This window comes from Lytechinus pictus, chromosome 3 (genome assembly GCF_037042905.1).
Source record: "Lytechinus pictus isolate F3 Inbred chromosome 3, Lp3.0, whole genome shotgun sequence".
Lineage (NCBI taxonomy): Eukaryota > Metazoa > Echinodermata > Echinoidea > Temnopleuroida > Toxopneustidae > Lytechinus > Lytechinus pictus.
In genome coordinates, this window is record NC_087247.1 from 15289061 (window position 1) to 15314188 (window position 25128).

General features: G+C 34.7%; 1 protein-coding gene across 2 annotated transcripts; it reads left to right on the top strand.

Annotated features, from left to right (window-relative positions):
* The first annotated feature begins 4822 nt into the window (after positions 1 to 4822).
* LOC129257752 (myosin-2 essential light chain-like) lies at positions 4823 to 19562 on the top strand. 2 transcript variants are annotated; one of them, XM_064096489.1, is made up of 7 exons: positions 4823 to 4952; positions 5347 to 5531; positions 5637 to 5661; positions 11972 to 12112; positions 12789 to 12953; positions 14533 to 14610; positions 16954 to 19562. In XM_064096489.1, exons 2-7 carry the CDS (start codon positions 5529 to 5531, stop codon positions 16980 to 16982), a joined length of 441 nt encoding a protein of 146 aa, XP_063952559.1. In that variant the 5' UTR covers positions 4823 to 4952; positions 5347 to 5528; the 3' UTR covers positions 16983 to 19562. The 2 variants fall into 2 exon arrangements, 1 of the variants encoding a protein (XP_063952559.1); XR_010292949.1 differs by lacking the exon at positions 4823 to 4952 and having other exon boundaries at positions 5409 to 5531; positions 16954 to 17443; positions 17627 to 19262.
* The last annotated feature ends 5566 nt before the right edge of the window (positions 19563 to 25128 follow it).

Here is a 25128-nt window from a genome sequence, read left to right on the forward strand (position 1 = left end):
TTTGTTTGTATCTTTGAAAGGGTAGTCTTATAATAGTCATTTCTAAGCTTTATTCTTATAAATCAACATGAAAATATAATAATCTCATAAGCCCAAGAGCGAGCTATTTTTTTAAAAGTATTTTGTCCTAAAATTTCAATATTCTGGGCAATGTTTGTGATCCTAAACCAAATGTGTATCCACCAACTAAATAATTACTGCGAGCGCGAAGCGCGAACAGAAAATTTTAATATATGTTTTTATCTGATCAAAAAGGAATCTGTTAACGGCTGCTTATAGCCATGAAGACCTTACATTTTTCAACAATCAAATAATGCGAGCGAAAAGCGTGAGCTGAAAATTTTGACATTTCTAAACGAAGTATGGAAATTCTAAGCACTTTTTGTAATCGTGATAAGGATAAGTATATAACTAAACAATTGATGCGAGCGCGAAGCGCATGCGGAAAAAAAAATCGAGATTTACACCTAAAAATGGGACACTGTTCATTTTTTGTAAATCATGAAAATGATAATTGGAAATCTTTCTACATTAATAATGCGAGCACAAAGCGCGAGCAGAAAATGTTTGATATAGTAGTCCAGGATAGAAGGGGTCGAACCTTGTTTTTTTATATATACAATGTTTTTTATGGTTTCTTGTCAATTCGAGGGTGCTGATTCCAAATCTGAATGATGCCACTCGTGTAACCTTGAGCATTTTCTGCAAATTGGCAAAATCCAATATGGCCGCCAAAATATTCAAATTACCCATGAAAATCATAAAATTGTCCACACATTGGCTATAAAGTACATGCAATTGTGCTGCTGGAGTGAAATAATATCTGAAAAATGATTTTTGTCAAAATATTTATTTTCTTGATATCAAAATGGCCGCCATCATAGACCCCTGTACAATATGAATGGGGAAAATACATTTTTACAAAATTGAGCACTGAAATGCAAGTAATTATGATCTATGAGTGAAGCAATGTCTGAAAACATGTTTGCTAACGATATTTATCATTTGTTATGTCACTTATGTGATAAATCCTGTATTTTGATATTCAAAATGGCCTCCAAAAGCCCTAACACTATTATGTACAATGTGAATGGTGACACAAAAAAATCACAAGAGTGAGCACTAAAATGCATTTTGTTAAGATAAACGAGTGGAATACTGACTAAAAACATTACTGTTAACGAAATTTATTATTTAACATGCCATGTATGTGATAAACCCTGTATTTTGATATTTAATATGGCCGCCAAAGGCCCTAAAATTATGATCTACGATGTGAGAGAGGACAAAAACAATCACAAGGTGAGCACTAAAACGTATTTTTTTGTGGTAAATTAGTGGAATACTGTCTTCAAATATAATTTGCAACGAAATATATTATTCGGATTTCATATTTGTGTTAAATATTGTATTTTGACTTTCAAAATGGCCGCCAAAAGACATTGACTGTATTATGTACAATCGATCTGGGAAACCAATTTTCACAGGAGTCAGCACCATAACATGCATATAATTGTGATTTAAGAGTAAAATATTGTCTGAAAACATAATTTTTAACAAGATATATCATTCATTCTGCCAGGTAGGTGATAAATAATGTATTTTGAAAGTCAAAATGGCCGCTACAGGCCCTAACGGTAGGCCTATTATGTACTTTGTGAATGGGAACATATAATTTTAACAGAATTTGGCTTTGCTTGACTAAATGGTGTCGCATGTGTGAGTGAAATATCGTCTGAAAATATGATTTCTAACCAATTAGATCATTTCTTATGTTATTTAGGTGATAAATGCTATATTTAAATTTCAAAATGGCTGCAATATGTTTCTTTGTGGAAATTATCTTTCCCCATTCAAATTTTACATATTAAGATAAGGGACTATGGCGGCCATTTTTCTTTTCATTTTTAAAAGGCTGCATTCATCACCTTTATGACACAAGCTATGATATATTTCGTTAGAAATCATTGGGTTTAGACAATACTTAACACTTACATCAAAATTAAGCCATTTTCATAGTAAAAATTTTGTCAAAATTATCTGTCCCCAGTTACAATGTACATACTATACTTTGGGCTATGGCAGCAATTTTGAATGTCAAAGTAAGGCCTTTATTACCTTCTCAACCATTATGTGATGTATTTAGTCAGAAATCATGTTCAAGACCAAATTTTACCCATACATCACATAGTTACGTGCGTTTTTGGTTCTCATTCTGGTGATGATTAGTTTCCCTATATACGCATGTCACAGAATTTGTAGGGGCTTGTGCGGCCGTTTTGAAAGTCAAAATACAGTATTTATCACCTACATGGGAGAGGAAATGATATATTTCATTAAGAAAATCACGTTTTCAAACAATATTTCCTTATACAACAGAATTATATGGATTTCATAGTCAGGCAAATCCTAATTCTTTCAAAAGTATTTGTCCCCATTTACATTTTAGATAATACTGTAAGGGCCCAAAGGGGCCATTTTGAATTTTACAATACAGCATTTATCTCATGCATGAAAAAGGAAATGATATGTTTCGCCAGAAAACATGTTTTTAGACAATATTTCACTCGTAGATTACAATTACATTCATTTATTGTTTTTACTCTTGTGAAAATTAGTTTCTTCATTCGCTTTGTTCATAATACAGATAGGGCCTATGGCAGCCATTTTGAATGTCAACATGCAGCATAATTACCGAAATAGCAAGGGAAATGATATGTTTCGTTAGATATCCTTGTTGTCAGACAGTGTTACACCAATATTTCGCAGTTATTGGCATTTTAAAGTCAAACAAATTCAAAGGTTGTGAAAATTATTTGTCCCCTTTTATATATTGTACACAGTATAAGGGGTCTATGACAGCCATTTTGAATATCATAATACAGCATTTATCACATTAGATAGTATACAAATGACATAGTTTTGTTAATAGTCATGTTTTCAGACAGTAGTCCACTCGCAGGTCACAATCACATGCAATAATAGTGCTCTTGTTTGAAAAAATATTTTTTCCCATTCATATTCTACATAATAAAGTATACAGGGGTTATGGCGGCCATTTTGAATATCAATAAAATAAATATTTTGTCAAATATCGCTTTTCCAGTTGGTATTTCACTTCTGCACAACAACTACATGTATTTTATAGCTAATGTGTGGGCAATTTTATGATTTTCATGGGTAATTTGCATATTTTGGCGGCCATATTGGATTTTGCCAATTTGCGGAAAATGCTCAAGGTTACAAGAGTGGCATCATTCAGATTCGGAATCAGCACCCTCGAATTGACAAGAAACCATCAAAAAACATTGTATATCTAAAAAAACAAGGTTCGACCCCTTGTCTATGGGGCCTATCCTGGACTATAGTGGATGATACACTTAATCGGCTTTTGCATCGGCTCGCGGTTCAGAGTCGCGAGCTGTAACAGCGTGTAAACGCAGTGCAAGATAAACCAAAAGCCGATTCTGCATCGGCTTTTGGTTCTGAACCAAAAGCCGATCAAGTGTAAACACGGTATTAATAGAGAACAAGCTGCGTATCTGAATAAACATGCGCGACCTAGAATCTGGGCATTCTAAATTACTTTTTTTTATCATGAAAATCAATAAAGCGAGTGCGAAGCGCGAGCTTAAAATATTTGATATTCCAATCTGAAAAAGGGACAATTTAAGCTCTGTATTTCAAGCACTTTGTAGGAAAATTGTGAGGTGGATATGGATCACAGTTTAAAATAAGCTGATATGTTTCAATATCGTTCCGAATCCTCCTTCATTTAGGTTATGTAAATGAAATACTAAAATATTAAATTAAGAGGAAAGGAAGACACAGTAATTTTACTGACTGGTAAAGTATATTCATTTGCGAAAAAAAAGGTATTTCTTTTTTATCTTAAGACCATTCCGGGGACATTCACTGTAGTTTATAGTCAAATAAATGAATTGTGTCAGGAACTCCTTGGCTGCAGTAAATAAATATTGTTTTTTTTTAATGGATAACCGTTATTAATAAAGTATCATATCCATCTTTAGTCGAAGTGCCAGGAATGAGGTCTTTGGTGTAAAAACCGCTTGCAAACCAATTCTGCACATTGAAGAATAAACGCTGACTAAACAAAAGATAATTATAAACTGATTGAAATTGCCATTGCATACAATAACAGGTTCAAATGAAATTGGAATCATGCAGTATTTTGTTTGTTATACACACAGAAAACTCAGACCATGACACCATCATGATTTTTGCATACAATATGATTCTATAACATATATTTACATCTGGGGAGCGTTTCATCAATATTTTCAATCGACAAGTTGTCAGATCTGACATCTTTCCATGATTTTGATTGGCTGAGAGGCACTGTTCCTATGGTAACTGTCGGATAAAATGGGACTTGTCGGATAAAACGTCCGACAAGTCCTTTCATGAAACGCCCCCCAGGACAATAATATTGTAATAGATATATGCGCTATGTATTACAGTCAATGTGAGTATGTTACATAATGCAATCTTGACCTAAATTTGCCTTTTGGTAATTCAGGAAAGAAATAATAATTCTCGAATATGAAATAATTTATGTGTCAGGTATATTCCGAGCATTTTCCAATATCGTTAAACCATTAATTTCACAGATTAAGTGTCAAAATTAAGCACTAAAGTGCGAAGTGAGCATTACAAGGGGAAAAGGTACGTGGAAAATACCACCTCACACCAGTATGGGACTAGATATCCGTCCGCGCAGACACGGCGATCAGCCCGTGTGCGCACGCTAAAATTTATCATTCTGCGGCTCGCGTGCTAGGAATGAACTTGATTTTTCTCTCAATTACGAAACTCATCGTGGAAAAGGTTTTCCAACATGCATTGATATAGGCCTACTCGTAAAATTTATCGTCATGTATCATTCACAACACAAAAAATAGAATATTAACCCTTCTTTCGGAGAACTATTAGTAAGTTGTTCGAATCTAACGATTTTCTTTTAAAAATATAACAAAAATTTACCTGATTTCAAATGCCTGTCATTTCCTTAAAAAAAACTGGAATCAATAATCCACCACCGTTATCAGTTATGAAAAATTCTAGGAAATGTACTAAGATGCTTTTGAAGAAAATTAAAATTTAAGGGGATTCGAAAATAAGGCTTTTGCAATGCTATATCAAATTTCTGTTATATTTTCATCAATTTTGGGATTGCATCGAAATGACTGATAATTCGACGTCTTACCAACACTTGCTTTTAAATTTGGTATATGTTGGTACACTGATAGTCAACGTAAATGATAAACATTCATAGCCTCACTGAAATTTAACGATTCCATTGTTTTTATGATTTTAATGTCGCAGACATTTTAGAGAGTGAGCAAAGTGATGCTCACGAACGTCGCTAACAATACTGCTAGGCGAGAAGGCCTTTCAATGGCGCGCTCCACTGAGTTGAGGCCGTGAACGTACCGGTACGTGTACTACACAGACATTAAGGGCGTGTGCTTGATCTTCGTATACAATTACAGCTCTCCACTGTCATAATGGTGAGAAAAAACATGAATTTAATAGTATTTTGACTTGTCATGAAATGTAAACTTGTCAGTTTTCAATATTAATCTGACTGTTTCTTATTTTTCTTCTTTTTGCAGTCTGTGTCCGAGGAAACAATGTCCGGTAAGTGATTTTATTCCTTTCGTTCCGTCCCCGACTCCCCATACCGGTACATTCCAGGCCGATGACAACAACAAGGCCGCAAGGCGCAAGCATGCAATGGGCTGGGTCAGCTAGCTCAGCTCAGAGTCAGACAGTGTGTGGATTGCAGGCGGAAAACTCCTGGCTGTTGTTGGCATGGGAGGGCCTGAAATGAAACTTAAAATAATTTGCACAATGAGTTGATTCTGTAGAATTATAACTCTTGAACCTTGAACCTTGAAGGAATAATCCCTTACCTTAAGCAGCTCTTCCAAGCTAAACTGGGATGGGATTAGACAGGAATAACCGTCGTTTCTGGGGATTTATTCAACAATTTCTGACATTTTACTGTAATCCCCGGCCCCATTTACCGACGGTAGGGTGTACGTGTGGGCTCGCATGTGTTCTCATTCCCTCCCTTTTGTCAATTCACAGTCCAAAGTTTGATGTAATTTTACACATCGAATTTACAATCTAAGGATGTATAAACAACAAACTTTTAATTGATGATATTCCAACATTTAAATACTTTAAACGATATAGATGAAAAAGGCATGAAAAATATACTTTACCGATGTTTAATTGGGTTGAACACGATAAAAATGGTCAAAATGGCAGCCAAACTATAAAATATTTACAAACGAACGTCAACAATCACGAATGTGATATCGATATTGCTTTCGATATTATACGATCTGCTCCATATGCGAACGAAACCGAAGATAAACGATACTAGTTATACTAGTACGAGTACTAGTTATAATCGCGATATATCGATTCGAGACATTAAGTTAATAACGACAATGACGTCATTCAAGATGGCAACTTGCAAGAAAAACCGTCAGGTCAGGTGAAAATGTCTTAGATGACAGATTTCTCAATCATCCAGAGGATTTTTTTCAATAACTCCGGCCCAAGGTATGCAATTACTTAATATATTTCCCTGATAATGGAAACCATGAAACTTTCAATTTTGCTTAAAAAACAGTTTTAAATCGCGATCTATAAAACGCTAGTTCACTATACGTTGGCTGTAGGTACGGGGCCCCATCCCCTTCAGTCTATGTATGGTGAGTGGAGCCAACGTAGTTCAGCGGAACAACCAAAATACAGAGACTGAAGCTTTTGGTCTAGGATGGGATGTGCTGTGACAGAAGGTGATGGTGCAGACAATTTTGTTGGAATTCTATTTACAATAAAATTGGTGAAGTGCAAGTAAAAATCATGCTCCTAGTGCTTACAGCATCCTGGAACCTACAGGAGGCTTTAACCCTCTGATGACAGGAAGGGCAGCCCCTCTCTGTGCTTGTACATTTGTGTCTTCAGTTGTATTTTTGTTTAGGCCGAGGATTTATAATTTGTTAACATTTGTGTGTGTGAAATATAACTTAAGTTCAATAAAATTGAAATCCCTGGGTGGGGATGTGGGCCTGATAAAGATATGATCTAAGTTCATATCTCAATGACTTTATGTCAATTTAAGGAGTGTATTACCGGGTAAGAAGATTTTAGTAAGCCAATAAGGCAATATTGTGTAATTCTTCGGCAAGACTTCCATATGTCCCCTCCACTAAAAGTGAAAAAAAAAATATGGAGGTTTATCAAGAAATATCTAACATATATCTAAGTTACTCTAAAGTTGGATACATACCAAAATATGGCTTTATTCCGTCAAAATTTTGAGTGTGTGTAATTCCCAATGGTATCGGTTTATTTATTTAGTCAGAAAAATAAATACCCAATACTCTGGGAGAGTAGACTAGTCGTAATATCGGTTGATAACCGTTATGAAACCCATGGCATTCAACAATTCCTGCTAGCTCAGTGAGTAAGGCGACAGACTGGAGATTCATCGTTCTGCAGCGAGAGGTTCGAATCCAAGTTCCGACCAGAAGTAAGAAGGAAAAAAAAGAAGAAAAAGAGAACGAAAGAAGGGGGTTTTGGAAAAGTATTTTTAAAAATTAGTGGAAGGGACATAAGGAAGTCTTTCCTCTTCTTCTGATAAAGTACAGTCCACCGATGGCCGACTGGTGTATTGTCGTACTATATTTGGCAAGTCTGGTGCTGGTGTGGAGAATGTATAGTGCCATTTTAAAATTAGTTCTGCTTGTTGTTGGTTCATTTCTTCACACTGTACATTCATTTATTTCTGGTAGTCTGCCACTCATGCAATGAACAAGGTGTAGTCTGCCTGAGTTATCAATGAAAATAAAATCTAAAATATTTATCAAGAGAAAGGAGTCGGGAGAAAAAGGGAAATGAATGTTGGGGATATGCGTTCATCATTCATGTATGTTGGCCTTTTTGTGTTTGTCAAGATGTCTGTGGTGTGTAATATAAAGATAATCTTATGAAGGCAAGTACATGTACATTCGCAAACAAGTTGGTTTGAAATAATCTCAAGGGAAAAGTCAAAATTTTAAGCATTATTCAAAATCAGATGTCAGACAAGAAAGTTATGTCATTTTCAAACTTTTGATTATAATTATAAAAAAGTTGAACAGCACAGGCTATTGGCAAAAGAAACAATTATACCAAACCCATTAATTTTATATTTGGTTACGAGTTAAAAAATATTGAATAATGATGTAAAAATTGGTTTGGCTCATTCTTGAAAATGTGAATTTACGATTATTGTACCGTAACAAACAAAAGCTTTTCCAATTCCAATTGAATACATGTAGGCCTACATATATTTCCTAATGATAATAATAGTTACAATTATTAATGATTATTATTAAAATATTAATGATAGTATAATATTTATTTTATTGTAACAAAGACATACCATACACAGAAGTATGAAAATATGAAATAATTGTGACTTTATGTAATAACATAAGAAAAAGGAAAGTGGGGGATATGACATCATCAGCCCACCTACATGTTATAAATATTCATGACGACATACAACTGTCTTCACAAAACATTGCTAAACTTTAAAATTCAATAATTTTTATTTATATGATTTTGATGAAATGTTCAGCATTTTGCGTGGTGAATTTTACTCTTTTCATGTAGATATAATTTTTTCAGCCTGAAGTACCCCTTGAAAGGTAAAAGAAAGAATACATGTAGTTCCAGCTAACAAGTTTTTAAATTTCATTTCATTCTATTTTGATTTGGCTTCCACAACATCAAAAATAAAAGCAATGATTACAAAATGAACACTAGGCTCCCATTTGATTAGCAGACTGAATTTACATCTTAATTCTCATTCTGTGAGATAGCAAACAAAAAAGAAAAGATATATGTACATGTACCTTTTGTGATGAGGAAGTTAAAGTGATCATTTCACTTTGTTTTGATTTAAAAAATTTTCATTTTGTTTCTTGAAAATGGGCTAAACATTAGGCTTATAGTGTAAAAATACCATCCCAAAAGTTTCAAAGTATTATATCCACAGGATCAATCTTAAAACCTTAAAGATGTAAACCAAAGTTTGAAAATAATTGGGAGTTGGTTTCAATGACTATGTGTATACAGTGAACATGTGCACCACAACACACAAACTCTAGATGAACACAGCATGGCCTACATACAGTGTGTACAAGGTATACACTGAATGTACAGTGCAGCTAATAGCGTGTGTGTGTAAATAGGAGATACACACAACAGAAGGCAGTCAAAATAGCCAACGGACTTTTTGAATTGGAGTAAACTGGTCATAAGCTTAACCTGTCTACTAGACGGTTCTCAAAATCAAGCTAATAAATTGCTACTTGTATCTAAATTAGAGTTTTTCATTCTATATTGTGGTCTGTTTCAAGGTTTTTGAGGACAAATACATGCACTCATACACATGTTTCGTCTCAGTTTGAGAATTTTTTAAATCAGCTGCTCACAAAGTTAAACGATCCCTTTAAGTACATGGAGTGGAGTAAATGGTCCATGTCATTGGATATTGAAGTATTGCTGGTATTGCTAGTACTAGGATACCTCAGGCGATGTTCGTGCAGGCCCCACTCCACTTCACTACCGCTACACTACGCTCCACCTACCCGAACATCCGGACAGTGAACTAGATCGGATATTCCGAGTCATAAAAGGTGGGATGGCAATCATGGTTATCGTAAAAACTAAAGAAAAAAATATAAAGAGGGATATGAATGACTTAATATCTTACTTTACACCCGTATTTCACTCCGTGTCCATCCTCCGGTTATCCTCAAAATTGGTGATTTTGGGCCAGTATCTTTTTCCTCCCACGTATTATTCACGGCCGATTTCAAAACATCGCATGCGATCGCGATCGATCAGCGACCATGATTGCCATCCCACCTTTTATGACTCGGAATATCCGATCTAGTTCACTGTCCCGATGTTCGGGTAGGTGGAGCGTAGTGTAGCGGTAGTGAAGTGGAGTGGAGCCTGCACGAACATCGCCTGAGGTAGTACTAGGATTGCCCTTGTCATGATCTCTTAAAGGAAGTGTTCATACTGCATTGTAAAAAGCAAAAAAAAATAGTCTTCATCTCAGGACCACTGTCATCTGTTTGACGAGGGAGAAACTTGACTTTCGAGTTTAATAAAACATGTACTGCTTCTTCCATTAGTCAGAGAACATCCCTATTGTCATACTTATTAAATTTCATCTGAATGATTGATTTGACTTGGTTGATTATTTCAATTATGGAAGGATGATTATACATAATTTTTGAATTTGGTAATACATGTACGGCATTGGCGGCCTTATTTTGTGTGATGTTAATCCTGAGAAATTTGTCGACATCAATATACTCAACACCATGCATCTATTATTATTATTATTTGTTTGGCATCACCTGTGCCTGGGAGGCGAAAAGCAAACCAAAGCACTATGACCTGCAGGTCTCTCCTCCCAATATAACTGATTGGGGGAGTGCAGGTGGACCACTACACCGGGGTTTCCCCCTACTCTTATACGTATAGTGCAGTGGGTTCTTAACGTGTAAAGGTGGTGACTCTCCTCTACAAGGGGCCTCCTTTTAATGTCCTATTCGAGGGACGGAGTGTTTTCCATTGTAACATAGCGTGCATCTATGAAACATGGGAGAGACGTTTACACACCACGCACTGGCTTCAGTCATCCACCCGGGGTGGACTCAAACCCACGATCTTTGGTTCGACGGGCAGACGCGTTACCGACTGAGCCAACAATGCTATCTATCACTGTGTTTCTCTTTCAAAGTGATTTCAAACCTTGGGATATCACTTGTAGTTACACTGATTTCTCCTTGTTCCTCCCATTGCATAGTTGAGTCTTTGAATTAATCATTCATTCCAGTTCTCACTCACTGTATGTGTACATGTAGGAAAAATTTGTCCACCCACAACCTGGAGAAGTACAAAGGCTACTGTGTGATTATGAACATTATTGTCGTGTTATCGAAACACAAAAATTGAGAAGCAAATTATGAAACACTACATGTATTTTGTTTATTTGTGTGGAACGGGCACTCAAAATCACGTAATACAATTTAGACTCCATTTCTGTGGATGGTTTATCTGCGCTGAACTATCCAGTCCATGTACTGGTGCCACTGTTCTTTATTAGTGATGATCCCAGGTGCTTTCTCAACAATTATCTGTGAATTAGATCACATGAACTTCAAGCATAATTTGATTACTTCAAAATACAATTCATGAAGATGCTTATGCTAATTACTATATACAGTAGTATCCACAGTGTCCAGCAGTTGTGATTGTGATTGTGCAAATAAGTTATTGATGAAGATGTATGTAGTGCATTTAAGAGCAAATGAATTTAAGAAAAACAAATTTATAATATTAAAAATACATGCACAATTACACATGAACTGAAATGAATTGAATTTCACTAGTAGGGCTTATACATTTGGTCAGAGTCTGATTATGTTGTGTGTGTGTATGCACATGTAAAATATTTGTGTGATATTTTTACAATTCTATTCCAATGGTTTTTCAGGCCTTCAATTTCAATATTTTTAGGACGCAACCATTACAGTGTATGTATTTAAGGCATGTATGTATTTAAGGCACATTTCTATATGTATATATGACAGTTCATACTTGAAAAATAAAAAGAGCAAAAAAAAGACAATAATTAAAAAAGAAATCCAAGGCTACTGAGAGGGGCATTAAATTGGGAATCCATTGTCTGGCTTTTGTGTCCTTGTTTTGATAAACATTTTAGAAACCAAAACCAATCAGAATCATGTAGGGAGAAAAATAGTGGATTCAGTGTGACTGTTAATTATTACAAACAAAACATATGATACCCCTTGATGTATGCACACAAATTGTAATTGTATTTGTATCTTTCTTGAAACAGAAATGCAGGAATGCTTTAACCTCTTCGACAAGAAGGGGGATGGAAAGATTGATCCAGAGCAACTTGGAGATGTTATGCGAGCCAACGGAGGCAATCCAACACAGGCTGAAGTCAGAAAACTTCTCCAAGAAATCTCTTCTGGTAAGTTCTTGATCCTTGCCCTTTGTTGATATGGATTGTCTGTGCAGCCCTGTTTTTTATTTGTTTATCATTCATATTTGTTTACTTTATTTTATCTTATTTATTCATCTGTTCATTTATTTTATTTCTTATTGTATGTTTTTTTTTAATGTTTTTTCATCTAATAGTGGTAGTGATGATGATGATGATGGTGGTGGTGGTGGTGGTGATGATGAAAAAGGTGATTAAGGTGATGATAATGATGATGCTGATGATTGGGATGATGATGATGGTGGTGGTAGTGATAATGGTGGGGGAAGTGATGATGATGATGATGGTGGTGGTGATAAGGATTGTGATGATGGTGATGATTATGGTGATGATGATGATGGTGATGATGGTGCATATGGTGATGATGAAGATGATGGTGGTAATGATGATGACGATAAGAATGATGATGGTGGTGATGATGATTATGAAGATGATGATGATTGTGATGATGATCTTGTTGATGATGGTGGTGTTGGTTATAGTGATAATAATGGGAATGATGAGGAGGATAATGCTGATGTTGATGGTGATAATGGTGGTAGCCACCTAATATACATTTATTGTTTATGGTATTACACAACCCCTATCCTCTGAAAGTTTAATGTCTAAACCTTTATCATTCCATCCATGTCTTCACCATGATCAGGACACAGGATAACATTTGAAGAGTTCTTACCAATCATGACAGCAACCAATAAGAAGAGAGAACAGGGTACCCAAGATGAATTCATTGAAGGTCTCAAAGTGTTTGACAAGGACAGCAGTGGTCTTGTTAACTCAGCCGAACTCCGACATGTCCTCACCAGTCTTGGTAGGTAGACAGCAGGTGGGGGTTTTATAAAGCTGTTCTTAAGTTAAGATCGACTTTAAGAACGACTGGTGAACTTTTCTTATGCATTAAATAATCACTATTGAACATTTAATGGTGAATATCATTTATTACAAGAAAGAATCACCAGTCGTTCTTAAAGGACAAGTCCACCACACAAAAGTTGATTTGAATAAAAAGAGATAAATCCAACAAGTATAACATTGAAAATTTCATCAAAATCGGATGTAAAATAAGAAAGTTATGACATTTTAAAAATTTTGCTTAATTTCACAGAACAGTTACATGCACATCCTGGTCGGTATGCAAATGAGGGTACTGATTACATTACTCACTATTTCTTTTGTATTTTATTATTTGAAATATGAAATATTCCAATTTTCTCCCTGTTGTCTTATGAAACAAAGTTTTGTTCCTCCCTGAACATGTGGTATTACAATTGTTTTATCATTTTATGGTCAGTCAATTTGGTCCTCATTGTCAAATCTGTAAAAATTGAAATATTGTATAATTCAAACAATAAAAACAAAAGAAATAGTGAGGGACATCATTGACTCTCTCATTTGCATGTCACTGAGTTGTGCATATATAAATGTTTTGTGAAAAACAAGCAAAACTTTAAATTGTAACTCTTAGTTTACATCCGATTTTGATGAAATTTTCAGCGTTATGCTTGTTTGATTTTTTTTCTATTGATTGAAATTAACATTTTTCTGGGGTGGCCTTGACCTTTAAAGTCACTCTTAACTTATGAACAGCTTTTTTTTTAAATGGCCCCAGTTAAAGAGAAATTCCAGTATTTGCAGTAAACACTGATTTCATGAGAAAGTCTCTAAAACAAGGCTTAATTGTCAGTATATCATCGAGGATCTAGATCTGGTACAGTTACATAAACTGAACTTTGTGAAATCTTGAAATCTACGCTGAAAAATGTTCACACTGAAGATCACCAACACAGATAGGCACACGTGGGACAGTGTATTATTATTGCTAAAATAAAGACCCGACGGAAGTGACCGAATCCGCGCTTATTTTGCTTATTTCTCAGCAATTACACAATTTCTTCCAGAATCCTTTGGCACATATTTTTTATTCATACAAACAGACACTTGGGTGGTCTTTATATTAGATTCTGTAAAAAGTCATTTTTAGATCGTTACCAAAACTGGAATTTATCTTTAATTTCAAATTTTTAAGATAATTTTGAAAATTACAAATTCCTATTTCATAAAATTGTCATACCATGGTCAACAAGTATCATCTAATATATTAATGTAATTTCAGGTCACTTGGTGAATGTTAAAGGTCATTTAGGGGTCAATAAACTGATGCCAACTATGAAAAAAATAACCAAAATATTATGCCCTTTCGTAGTGACATGCCCAAAGGACTTTACAATATAAATGACAAAGAACGTTTCTACTTTCCAAGTGCTTACAATATTTCAAAAGGGTACATGTATTAGAGAAAACTTAAATAAAATTTTAGTTTGTTTTTAAATAATTGTACTTGCTGATGTGGTATAACTCATCATTAATTTCTTCAATCTTTTTAATACCAGGTGAAAAGCTGACCGATGAGGAAGTGGATAGTTTGGTCTCTGTCTGTGAGGATACTAACGGTTGTGTTAATTACGAAGGTGAGTAATTTCATCTATGGGCGTATACAGTCCGTCCAAGAAAAAAGGAAACCGGAATTTGGCGTAATTTTTTGCCATCATAATTACAAATTTGTTTTGTGAGATGTGCATCAATGAAAGGATACACTTCCCTCTTTCATTTGAAGCCCATCTCAATGTTCATAATGCACGCATGATTGAGTTAAAACGATTGAAAGTGGTGCTAGCAAATTTCCATTTGCACGAGCAAATTACATATTTGAGTGAGATTTTCTGGTTTATACTGCTTAAAACAAAGTTCATAACTTTAATATTCATTTTTTCATCTTTCATATGAGACCTCGTGCATAAAATATGATTGACGCATTGTCGAGAAAAAGTTGCATGAAAACATGTTTGATATCTACCTATTGGACTGGTCATTGAAAAACGAGCATTTCCAACAAAGCGGCAGACGATAGGCTACCGGTGATATGTGCGGTGAGTGTGATTTTATGGTTAGCGGAAATGTTAAGTTTAAATTCTTTTTGTAAAACTTGTAAACAAAAATTGCCTGAACTAATGAGACAAGGCACGGGCGGTGGAGTATTGGATGGGGGTTCACCCAACGTAAAGAAATTCAGGAAAATGGCTTTCTCCCCTTCAATTGTAAAAAGCGATGTACCCCTTTTCTGCTGCGCCCCGCCCCCTTCAAACAATTATTCTGCTGCCCCTGTGAAATGTAGCGACGAATGAAACCAATGAGAGAAGTTTGATATGAAACTTATCAAAATCATTACATTGTAATATTGAATTATCATAGCCATGAACTTCAGTCCGCAACAATAACGGGCTTTCCTTTCCCGGCACGAACAGCATTCACCGTTTTAACGAAGTGCTTGTTTTTCATCGACCCGTCGAATAGGTAGAAATCGAGCATGTTTTCATGCAACTTTTTCTCGACCAAGTGTCATTCATATTTTACGCATAAGGTTTCATATTGAAGAGGAAAGAATGAACGTTCAAGTTATAAAATTTGCTTTCCAAATAGATAGCAGTAAAAGCCAGCAAAACTCAATTAAAATCAAAATTTGCTCGTGCAAATGGAAATTTGGTACCACCCCTTTTCATTGTTCTATTAAACTCAGTCATACGTATATTATGAATGTTGAGATGGGTCTCAAATGAAAGAAGAGAAATTTATCTTGCCATTCATGTACATTTTATGAAGCAAATTTATGATCATGATAGGAAAAATTTACACTGAATCTCTGTTTCCTTTTTTCTAGGACACACTTTATTACATTAAGTTGCCTTTTGGCAAGTCTTTGTCGTGATTGAAATCATTTCAATAGCTGAAGTAACAATAGCTTGGTTCATGGTAAAAAAGAAAAATGTCCTATAAAAAGGGAAAGATGTTGTTAGAGTTAAATATCACAATTATTAAAGGTGTTTTGATTATAGATTTGACACTAAATAGTATATAAAGTGAAATTTCGTCTTTGATTTGAGACCAAATACTCAGCGAAGCGTACACACATAGCATACATGTATGACAAACAGACACTGGGGCATGTCAGAAACAACTTGAGAAGAATAGTTTTTGATGATGATGAAAAATATCAGCTGAAACGGTCAGGCAGACCATGAAGTCCCATATATTTGTTTCAACGTATCGTGTATGTGATCTTGGCAACATTTGTGTCAAGATTTTATATTTTTTGTGGTTTCGTTATCTTACCTCAATCGTATTTTTTAGACCTTAATGATGCAGTTCACCCTTTCCAATCACTTTGAGTGTTCCATCAAATCTAAACATTACAAATCAGGAGCAAGGAAATTATGCTATCATAGTATTTTGAGTTTGTATATTCAAGACCTCAATTTTGTATATTCAAGACCCTAATTTCCATTCAGACAAATACAAATTGATATTAAAAAATAAATAAAATAATACAGGATTTGTATAGCGCACGTATCCACTTTGCTAGGTGCTCAAGGCGCTCCTATATTACCCCGGCTACGCTAGTCTACCGATTCTGGTGCGCACAGCTTTTTGAGGAATTACTTCCTGCCGGTACCCATTTACCTCACCTGGGTCGAGTGCAGCACAGTGTGGATAGATTTCTTGCTGAAGGAAAACACGCCATGGCTAGGAATCGAACTCACAACCCTCAGATTGAAAGGCGAGAGTCAGAACCACTAGACCACGACGTATTTGATATAAATCAAATACAAATTATTGATTGGAATTTTAGATGGTACTCGAGTATAATTCACATTATTGATCCTGTACCAAAGCTAAAGACATTCTTTAATCATTCTTATTTTCTTTATTCTCATGATAATAATAATAATACGACGTTGCTTATATTCTCACTACAGAATTTGTCAAGATGGTGTACAACCGTTAGAAGGACCAAAGAAGTGTTCCAATGTCCTTGTTCTTCTTCAGTAATATATCAATGCTAATTTCACGAAGCTTTGACTGTCCACCCTGTGACCTTCAGGCCGCATACAGACATTATTCAAAGGAACTATGGATTAGTTGTTCACCAGGAGATAAATAAGAAGAGGATCAGAAACATAGACTTTTTGCTCTTCGACCACGTTGCCAAGCGACAGACAAGTTTCCACATGTTAATCATGGCATAGTTTTTACATCAACCTGCACATCGTTTCACAAACTTCTCTGATCAATTTCAGGATACCGGCTACTCTAGAAATCTAATGAAACCTTGAAGTGTGATTGGTTGAGAGGAATGTTGTTAGCCTAACATTTCTTAATTAAAACTTTTTTTTTTAAATGGCCATGAAGAGAACTGCTCAAATACTATGTCTGTGTGCCTAAAGGGGATTTACATACTCATACACAGTAAAAACGCTATTTAAGATTTTATACAACGCTGTTTACTATATGAACCTTACAGTATTTGTTTAACCGTTTAAACAATCATGTTTAATTCATTAAAGATTAGGTATTCAAAATTAAACTTTGTTGCTTAAGATTTAAACACTTGTTTAAACTGTTTACACAATTACTGTAAGGTTCATATAGTAAACAGCATTGTATAATTTCTTTTTTACTGTGTAGTAGCCTATATTTACACATCCATGATCCCTAATCATGTTCAATAAGAAGTAGTATATATAAGATATCTAATTAAATAACATGGCATGAGAGATATTTTTATGATTCATATATGTTACATATATATAATTATATAAAAAGCAAATATATGAAATGCATTATTATTGGATCAATTTGTCAGTATTAGATCCAATATCATATCAAACATTGGATTTTACAATATAATGATGGTAGATGCTTGATTGTACCATACATTGACAGACTCTAATTACTAATTAATCACAAATTACTGCTTATTAGGCTTGAATCACTCATTGTTCAAAGTTTCTTTGTATTAATACAGTATAAGTTTATTCTTCGTTTTGATTATTGTACCCCATTCTATGTGATTGTAATGTTTTGAAACGGTCTGAAGGGATATAGGAAATTGGTGAAGGATAGTTTTGAATTTACTAAATTGGCAACAGTTGATTGTTGGTAAATTGGCACCAATTAACTGTTGATTGAATGGGCACCCATTTTTGTTTGTTAAATTGCTAACAGTTTATGCTGTTGAAATCGGCAACAATTTATTGGCTGTTGAATTAGCAAAAATGAACCATCTTTTTTGTAATGTTCATTAAGGGGATGTGAGTTTCTTTGTTTCTGTCATTTCCAAATATGTATGTCATATGCATTCCATGCTAGAAAAGAATATGGTTTATGTGGTCATTTTCATTCAGAGGTGATGATAATGTACATGCAAGATATTTTAAAACCTCTAGTTTTTATGTTCTCACAATAGATTTCAAAGTATGCTTAGAGAAGCAAGGTGAAAAAAATGTTTACAGTAATTTTCGGACATTGGGAACTTAGTAGGAGAATGGGGCATAAAGTATATATATATATATATTTAGTAGTGCTTCCAATGCTATTGGTGAACTGTAAGACATGTATTTATGATATATTTAATATTGACTAATTATTAATTGCACACAGCTTAGTTCTTGTATAGGTGCTCAATATTTTTTTCGTACTGTTTTATTTATAGTGATATTATGCTATCTGCATTTATTTGATTAAAAATAGCAGTTTTTCTTATGCTGATCAAAACAGGAAATAATTTTGTTTGAATGGTTAGAAAAAGCCTTGTTTTATATTTATTGGTTTTAGATTTGATTTAACGTATTTCGTGAATAATGATTTCTGGATATTTACAAATAAAAATATATCATTGTACTCCTTTTTGTACCAAATTAGATTAATACCTTGTGGTAATTTCAATAAAATAATGGTTATGCTTTTATGAAATGCATCAAAAAGTGTAATTTTATTTGCTCTTTGGTTATATGAGACCTCAATTACAAATTAATCGAATGTATATTGGGATGGATAGTTGAGAGTTATGAGAGGAAGTTAGTGAGGGAAGGGGAAGGAAAGACAGACAAAAAGAGGACAGACGGAGTGAGGAAATGGAAAAGATTGATAAAGAGATAGAGAAAAGGGGAGAAGAGAAATAATTATTATGGGGTAAAACGAAAGGACTTTATTGATTTAAAATATTTCATATAATATCCATTATTGCGTAGGTGAAGTTTAGATCAAACATTTTGCCCATGAGGCTAAAGAAAAGAGAGAAAAAAAACCCTGAAATATTTTCAAACGATATGAACGAGGGTGCAAAATCTACAAATAAACCCCTCAAAAAAAAGTTTTGAAATCTGAGTTTGGCCATCAATTTCTCCCAACTCCCGATTTACACAATTCATATTTGATAATTCGAAAGACAATTTAATTTTCTTTAAAATGATACTATGCTTGTTATGATCATGCCATCACGAAAAGAGCAGGATTCAAAAGTGTTGGATGAGGTCTGAATTGAAAAGCTGCAAAACGAGCAGAAATAGTCATGAAGGGTCAATAAAGAACATGATTCTTTTGTCTGTGTCAATAGAGATGAGAATCCATTCAAATCAAGCCCTGCTTCTTCATTTTTTATGTTTTGTTGTGGTTTATGTAGTGGTGGTTATGTGAGATAACATGGTTTGAGTCGTGGTTTGAAATACCCATGCATGTTTGTTTGTTTGTTAGTTATGTGCTTGTTTGTGCATAGGTGTGTTTGATTCCGTGTTAATGTTGATGTTAAGGTGCATGAAAACAAACGAAACCGCTGAGAAACTCACTCATCACCAAGGAAAAAAAGAACAGTGACTTTCAATGTTGTGTCATTTTGCAACTTTTGAATTTTGACTTTGCCACACATTTCAAGGCACTGCACCTCCATGTGAACCATAGTCATATCACGTAGGGTATCATTTTAAAGAAAATTAAATGATCTATTCATTAATATCAATCAAACATTAATATTTACTAAAACCGAGGAGGGATTATCGATCAAAGTCAGATTTCCAAACTTTTTTTGAGGAGTTTATATTGTTTCTTTCATTTTCCTCCTTTTGTTCTGTATCCTACTTACCTACCTATTTATCATGTCTACCTATCTTTCTTCTTTTTTTATCTATCTAATCGATCGATCTATCTATCTATCTATCTGTCTATCTATCTATCTACCAAAATATATATCTACCCATCTTTGTATCTATCCATCTACCCAGCAGTCTATATATCTATCTCTCCATTTTAACTCTTTTCTTTTATTATTTTTTACACTTCTATTCCAATTTTATTCCTCTACATTTCTTAGTATTCCCTTTCTTTTCAACTGTTAGTTGGTCTTTCTCTTGATAAGCCAATAGTCATCTCTACTCTTTCAAATATATTTTGATTTTGTTGATTTATAACGAATTAATTTCATTAAAAAAATTTCAACAAAATTATTAAGCGAATTATAAAATGAAATGAAATTTCACGCTTTATCTATATCAAAAAATTCCCATCAAAACTGCACTAAATGCGTAGAGGCGTTGTGCCTCTGTGGATAAGTCGCCGGACTTTGAACCACAAGGTCCGGGGTTCAAATCAGACCGCAGCACTTAAGATATTTCAATAAAATGAAAGGACACACAAAACAAAACAAAACATTACAAGAATAGGACATAACAGAACGGTACAAGAACAAGGCATAACAAAAATAGTACAAGAACGGACAAAATATAACAAAAATAGTACGAGAAAGGACAAAATATGACAAAACGAGTAAAAGAAAACAAACAAACAAAAGAACAACAAGAACAAAACAAAGATGCACAGATAGATAGAATGAAAAGAGACAGAGATGGTAAAAAAGCGAAATAAAGGAAGGGAGAGGGAGGGTGGTGGGGATGGAAAAGAATATGGAAGAATAGAATTTCCTCAAAATATCCTAAGTAGACTGAATTAATAGGAGTGTTATAATTATTAATCAGATTTGTTTTATTTGATGCTCTATTGAAACTATAAATTGTTGGTTTATTTCATAAAGCTTGTGAAAGTGTGGTGCATTGTTTGATGCCAGGAGATATGAAAAGTGTGTAAATAATGTCCTTGTTCTAGGTAAATGGAAAAGTCCAGCGGATCTTGTGGAGTAGACAGTGATGAATATTGACATTTTTGGTAAATATAGAGTAAAATACATTTGGTAGTTCATCTTTATTAAGGTTATACATAAATGATCCAAGATTATAATGGTATAGATCATATATCTTAATAATACCGTGAGTTTTAAAAGGACATTCGTATGTTCTCGATAATGAGAATGGCAAATAACGCGTAATGCTTTTTCTGGAGTATATAGTAAAAGTCTATTCAAATGAAAATCAGCACAAAACCCCCATGCAATAATTATAGTTCAAATGCGGGACGATAAGCGTATAATACAAATTTAATAATATGCGACTCGAGAAGTAGAATTTAACCTTATAATTCCTATATTCCGTGAAATTATTTTACATGTATTATCTATATGTTCTTTCCACGAGAGTCTGTCGTCGATAGTTGCCCTAGACATTTCGTATTTAATACTCTTTAAATATTGATCTTATCAGAAATAATGTTACCTGGAAGTTCATGTATGATATTGCTAGAGAGTATATAATTAGTTTCTGGGAGATTAAGCGATAATTTATTGGCTTTGATCTATTCCGAGACCTGTCTTAATTCTTTGTTGAATGTGTATTGAATATTTAGGGTCCTTTTGCGAAAAGAATATATTTGAGTCATCGACAAAAAATATAAATGATAAAGTATTTGGAGATTATGTAGACATCATTTAAGTTAAGCAACAAAAAAAAAAAGAGAACCGGATCCAAGATTGAGCCTTGAGGGACTCCACATGAAATATATTTGGTAGAAGAATTGACATTTGCTATGGAAACATACTGCTGCCTGCCGCTGTGGTAGTTCCTGGACCACTCCGAGGCTATCCCTCTGATTCCATAATAGTTACATGATAATTTACAGCGCTTTGTATCCTCTGGAAAAAAGCGCTTTATAAATCCAATTATCTTTATTATTAAGCTTGTATACATTATAGGATATCATAATTTATTGGTCGAAAGTATTGGAGAAGTCCAGGAAGGCATTGGTGATTAACATGGTCGATGTATTTCCTTTCGGCCCTTTACATATCCCTACCAAAGTAGCTTGTTTACTCACCTTTGTTTATTATCAATTATTTAATATTGCATCTTAATTTGTTTCCATCGCCGAATGATTACTTTGATATCACCTATTGGCAATCATTTCCGAGATAACTAGAAGAAGTAAATCGGATGCATTTTTAAAGCGTTCCAAAAAGTAAAGGCTATATAAAAAAATAATGATAAAATGATTGATTACCCAGACGACATGCGGCTCTGATGAGACACGGGCTATAATGCAGACATCCGTCACCACTACCTGATGCGGACGTTACAGAATATATACATGATCAAAATTCACATCAGAGCAGTCATTAGGGACGAGAGGGAAATATCCTACCCGCTCACCCAAACTCATACCAAGGAAAGGCAATGTCATTACCCTGATGCATAACCACTGCCTTCCATTGTGCATGGGCATCCTTTTAGCTTTTTGGCCGCGCAAACAGGCGGCAAAATCTCCCCCGAACAGAATGGATGCCTGCCTCTAGATCCTAACACGCAACTCTTTTGCGATCTCGCCACGGCGTGCAACAATGACCGTACGTGCGCGTCGCATATACATGATAAACCCGCTCGCATATCATTATGAAAATGAAGCCCTGGATGGCAGTTTAGCACTACTTGTGCACATACAAGGAGCAATATCTGTAATCAACAACCCCCTTTTTGTTGCGCTATTTTAGGACCACGGGCCAATTAATGTGCGCTTCCACTTTGTTTCCTTGAGGAGAAGCTTTTGTGATGCCATATTTGCACTGCACCTGGATTTAGTGGGTTTGCAAACACTTTGGAATTGAAAAAAGGTATGTTTTGCATAGGCCTGTTGACTGCGTTCACTGAATAAATAGGCCCTACAAAATAATTTGGATTGTTCAAATGTAAGTTTCTTTCGGATATATCACTTGTTTCTAATGTCCATCAGAGCCAGATAGTCATTTTTTATGATCTCTGATTTAATCTGAGTAACGTATGTGTGTGCGTGCCCGTTTTTACCCGCACTTTTCGTCACCTTACACCTAAAATCAAAGTGAAACTTGGCGCCAACGTCTGCCGACAACATTATCTCAGAAGGTAAGTCATTAATGTTCCATCTCTTTGTTTTGCGAGGGGATTTTTTGAAAAACAATCTTGCTTTACATTTCCAATCAAAGCATCAAATATCACTTGACAATTGCCTAAAACCATTTAAAAATAGTTAAGGTAAAGCTTGATGGTAGTGCAGTCGGAAAATAAGGAAGCAAAATTTGTTTAGTTGTGATGATGATGTTCATTATCATTCCCCGCATGTAGAGTTCGAATTCACTCCAATCACGCTCGTGATCAATATGTATTTCAATTTCAGCAGCTCCTTACAAACCAAGGAGCTGCAATAATACAGTCATTATTAGGAATGTGAGCTCGGGCGTGAAGAAAATCAGATTCATATTCGAATCAGTTTTTATATATATTTATAGTTAAAGATGATTACAAAATTTTAGGGCTATCCAGAATGAATTATCAATTCCGTCTTTTTATTAAAACGTTTTATTATATTATTCTCAATCGACATGCATAAGAGAAGATTGCGAATCTAAGATATTTATCACTACTCAAGAACAATGTCAGGAAGAAGCAGACGGTTGCCATAGTAACGATCTTCATATTCCAAGATGATTCACTTGGTGTTTGTTTTACACTGTTTTTATTTGCTTTAGTAGTTAGCCGACGGCGATTGTCAGTTTTAATTTACCCTTTCATGTTAGCCTCATCAATATTGACCGTATTCTCTTAATTGGCAGTCATTTATTTTACATGTTCTTTTTCATAAGTTTTCATTCCACCATAATATTTCATTAAGATTATAGTGAATTCATATTCAGCGTCATGCCATTCTGTATGATTTTGATTTGATTTGATTACTTTGTAATTAATTTTTTTATTTAAACTTGAGAGAATGAAAAAAAGTACCTAAACTGTTTTGTGTTGTGTAATTTGTCGGATTTTTCTGCTAGATTTATTACTCTTATTTCGCTTTCTATTCATTGTTTGTTTCGTAAAACATCACAGTCGGCAACTTTTAGAATATCTATGTATTTCTTATCAATACATTGTTATGCCCTTTAATTTGTATCCATTTTAAGAAACCATGTATCATGTTCAGTAAGAACATGTCACTGAGCGTAATGTTATGATAGCATTCTCTTAATTGATCAATAAAATATGATTCATTCAAAAGAAATGCTCTTGTTACTTTCCTCATGTTGTGAGTGATATAGGCCTACTTTGATTGTTCGAATGTGTTTGTGTTTTAAACTTTATCTAGTCTCTACCTAAACCCCGCCGGGCCTAAACCTAGCCTTTTCCCTATTTGTCTCTAGCAAATTAGAACCAGTGAACACATCGGAAATATAACTTGTCACCTACACAACATGTGAATTACCGTTATTATAAATCACCTCCTGGGTTGCTCTTAATATTTCATTAGCTTTCAGATTCACCCAACGAGAGCTTCCTTGTGTTCGAGTAAGGAAGCTCAAGGCGCCTCGTAACAACGTCTTTCCGCCCCTGTGCAGTCACAGGCAACGCTGTGAAAGTGAGAGTTCTATTTCGCAGCCCTCTGTATACTGTATGATGAAGCCGTGTTGCTGTAGTCATGACAGTCACACCAACAAAATCGGACTCCGAACCGATCGATGGCAGTGTCATTCGAAGTAGCTCCGATCTGTCTCTAGAGCCGATTCGTTGGTGTCAGAGCAGTATTAGGTGTGAACGGCATAAAGCCACTGTCTGTTCCATATCTATGTGACACTATGCGGCTGCATCTGACCAAACACTGGTGTCATCATGGTTTGAAAAATGGCGCCTTTACTTGATATTCTTTTCAAGGAACCCCTCATTTACACAGACGATTTCATTGTACTGATTGAGATA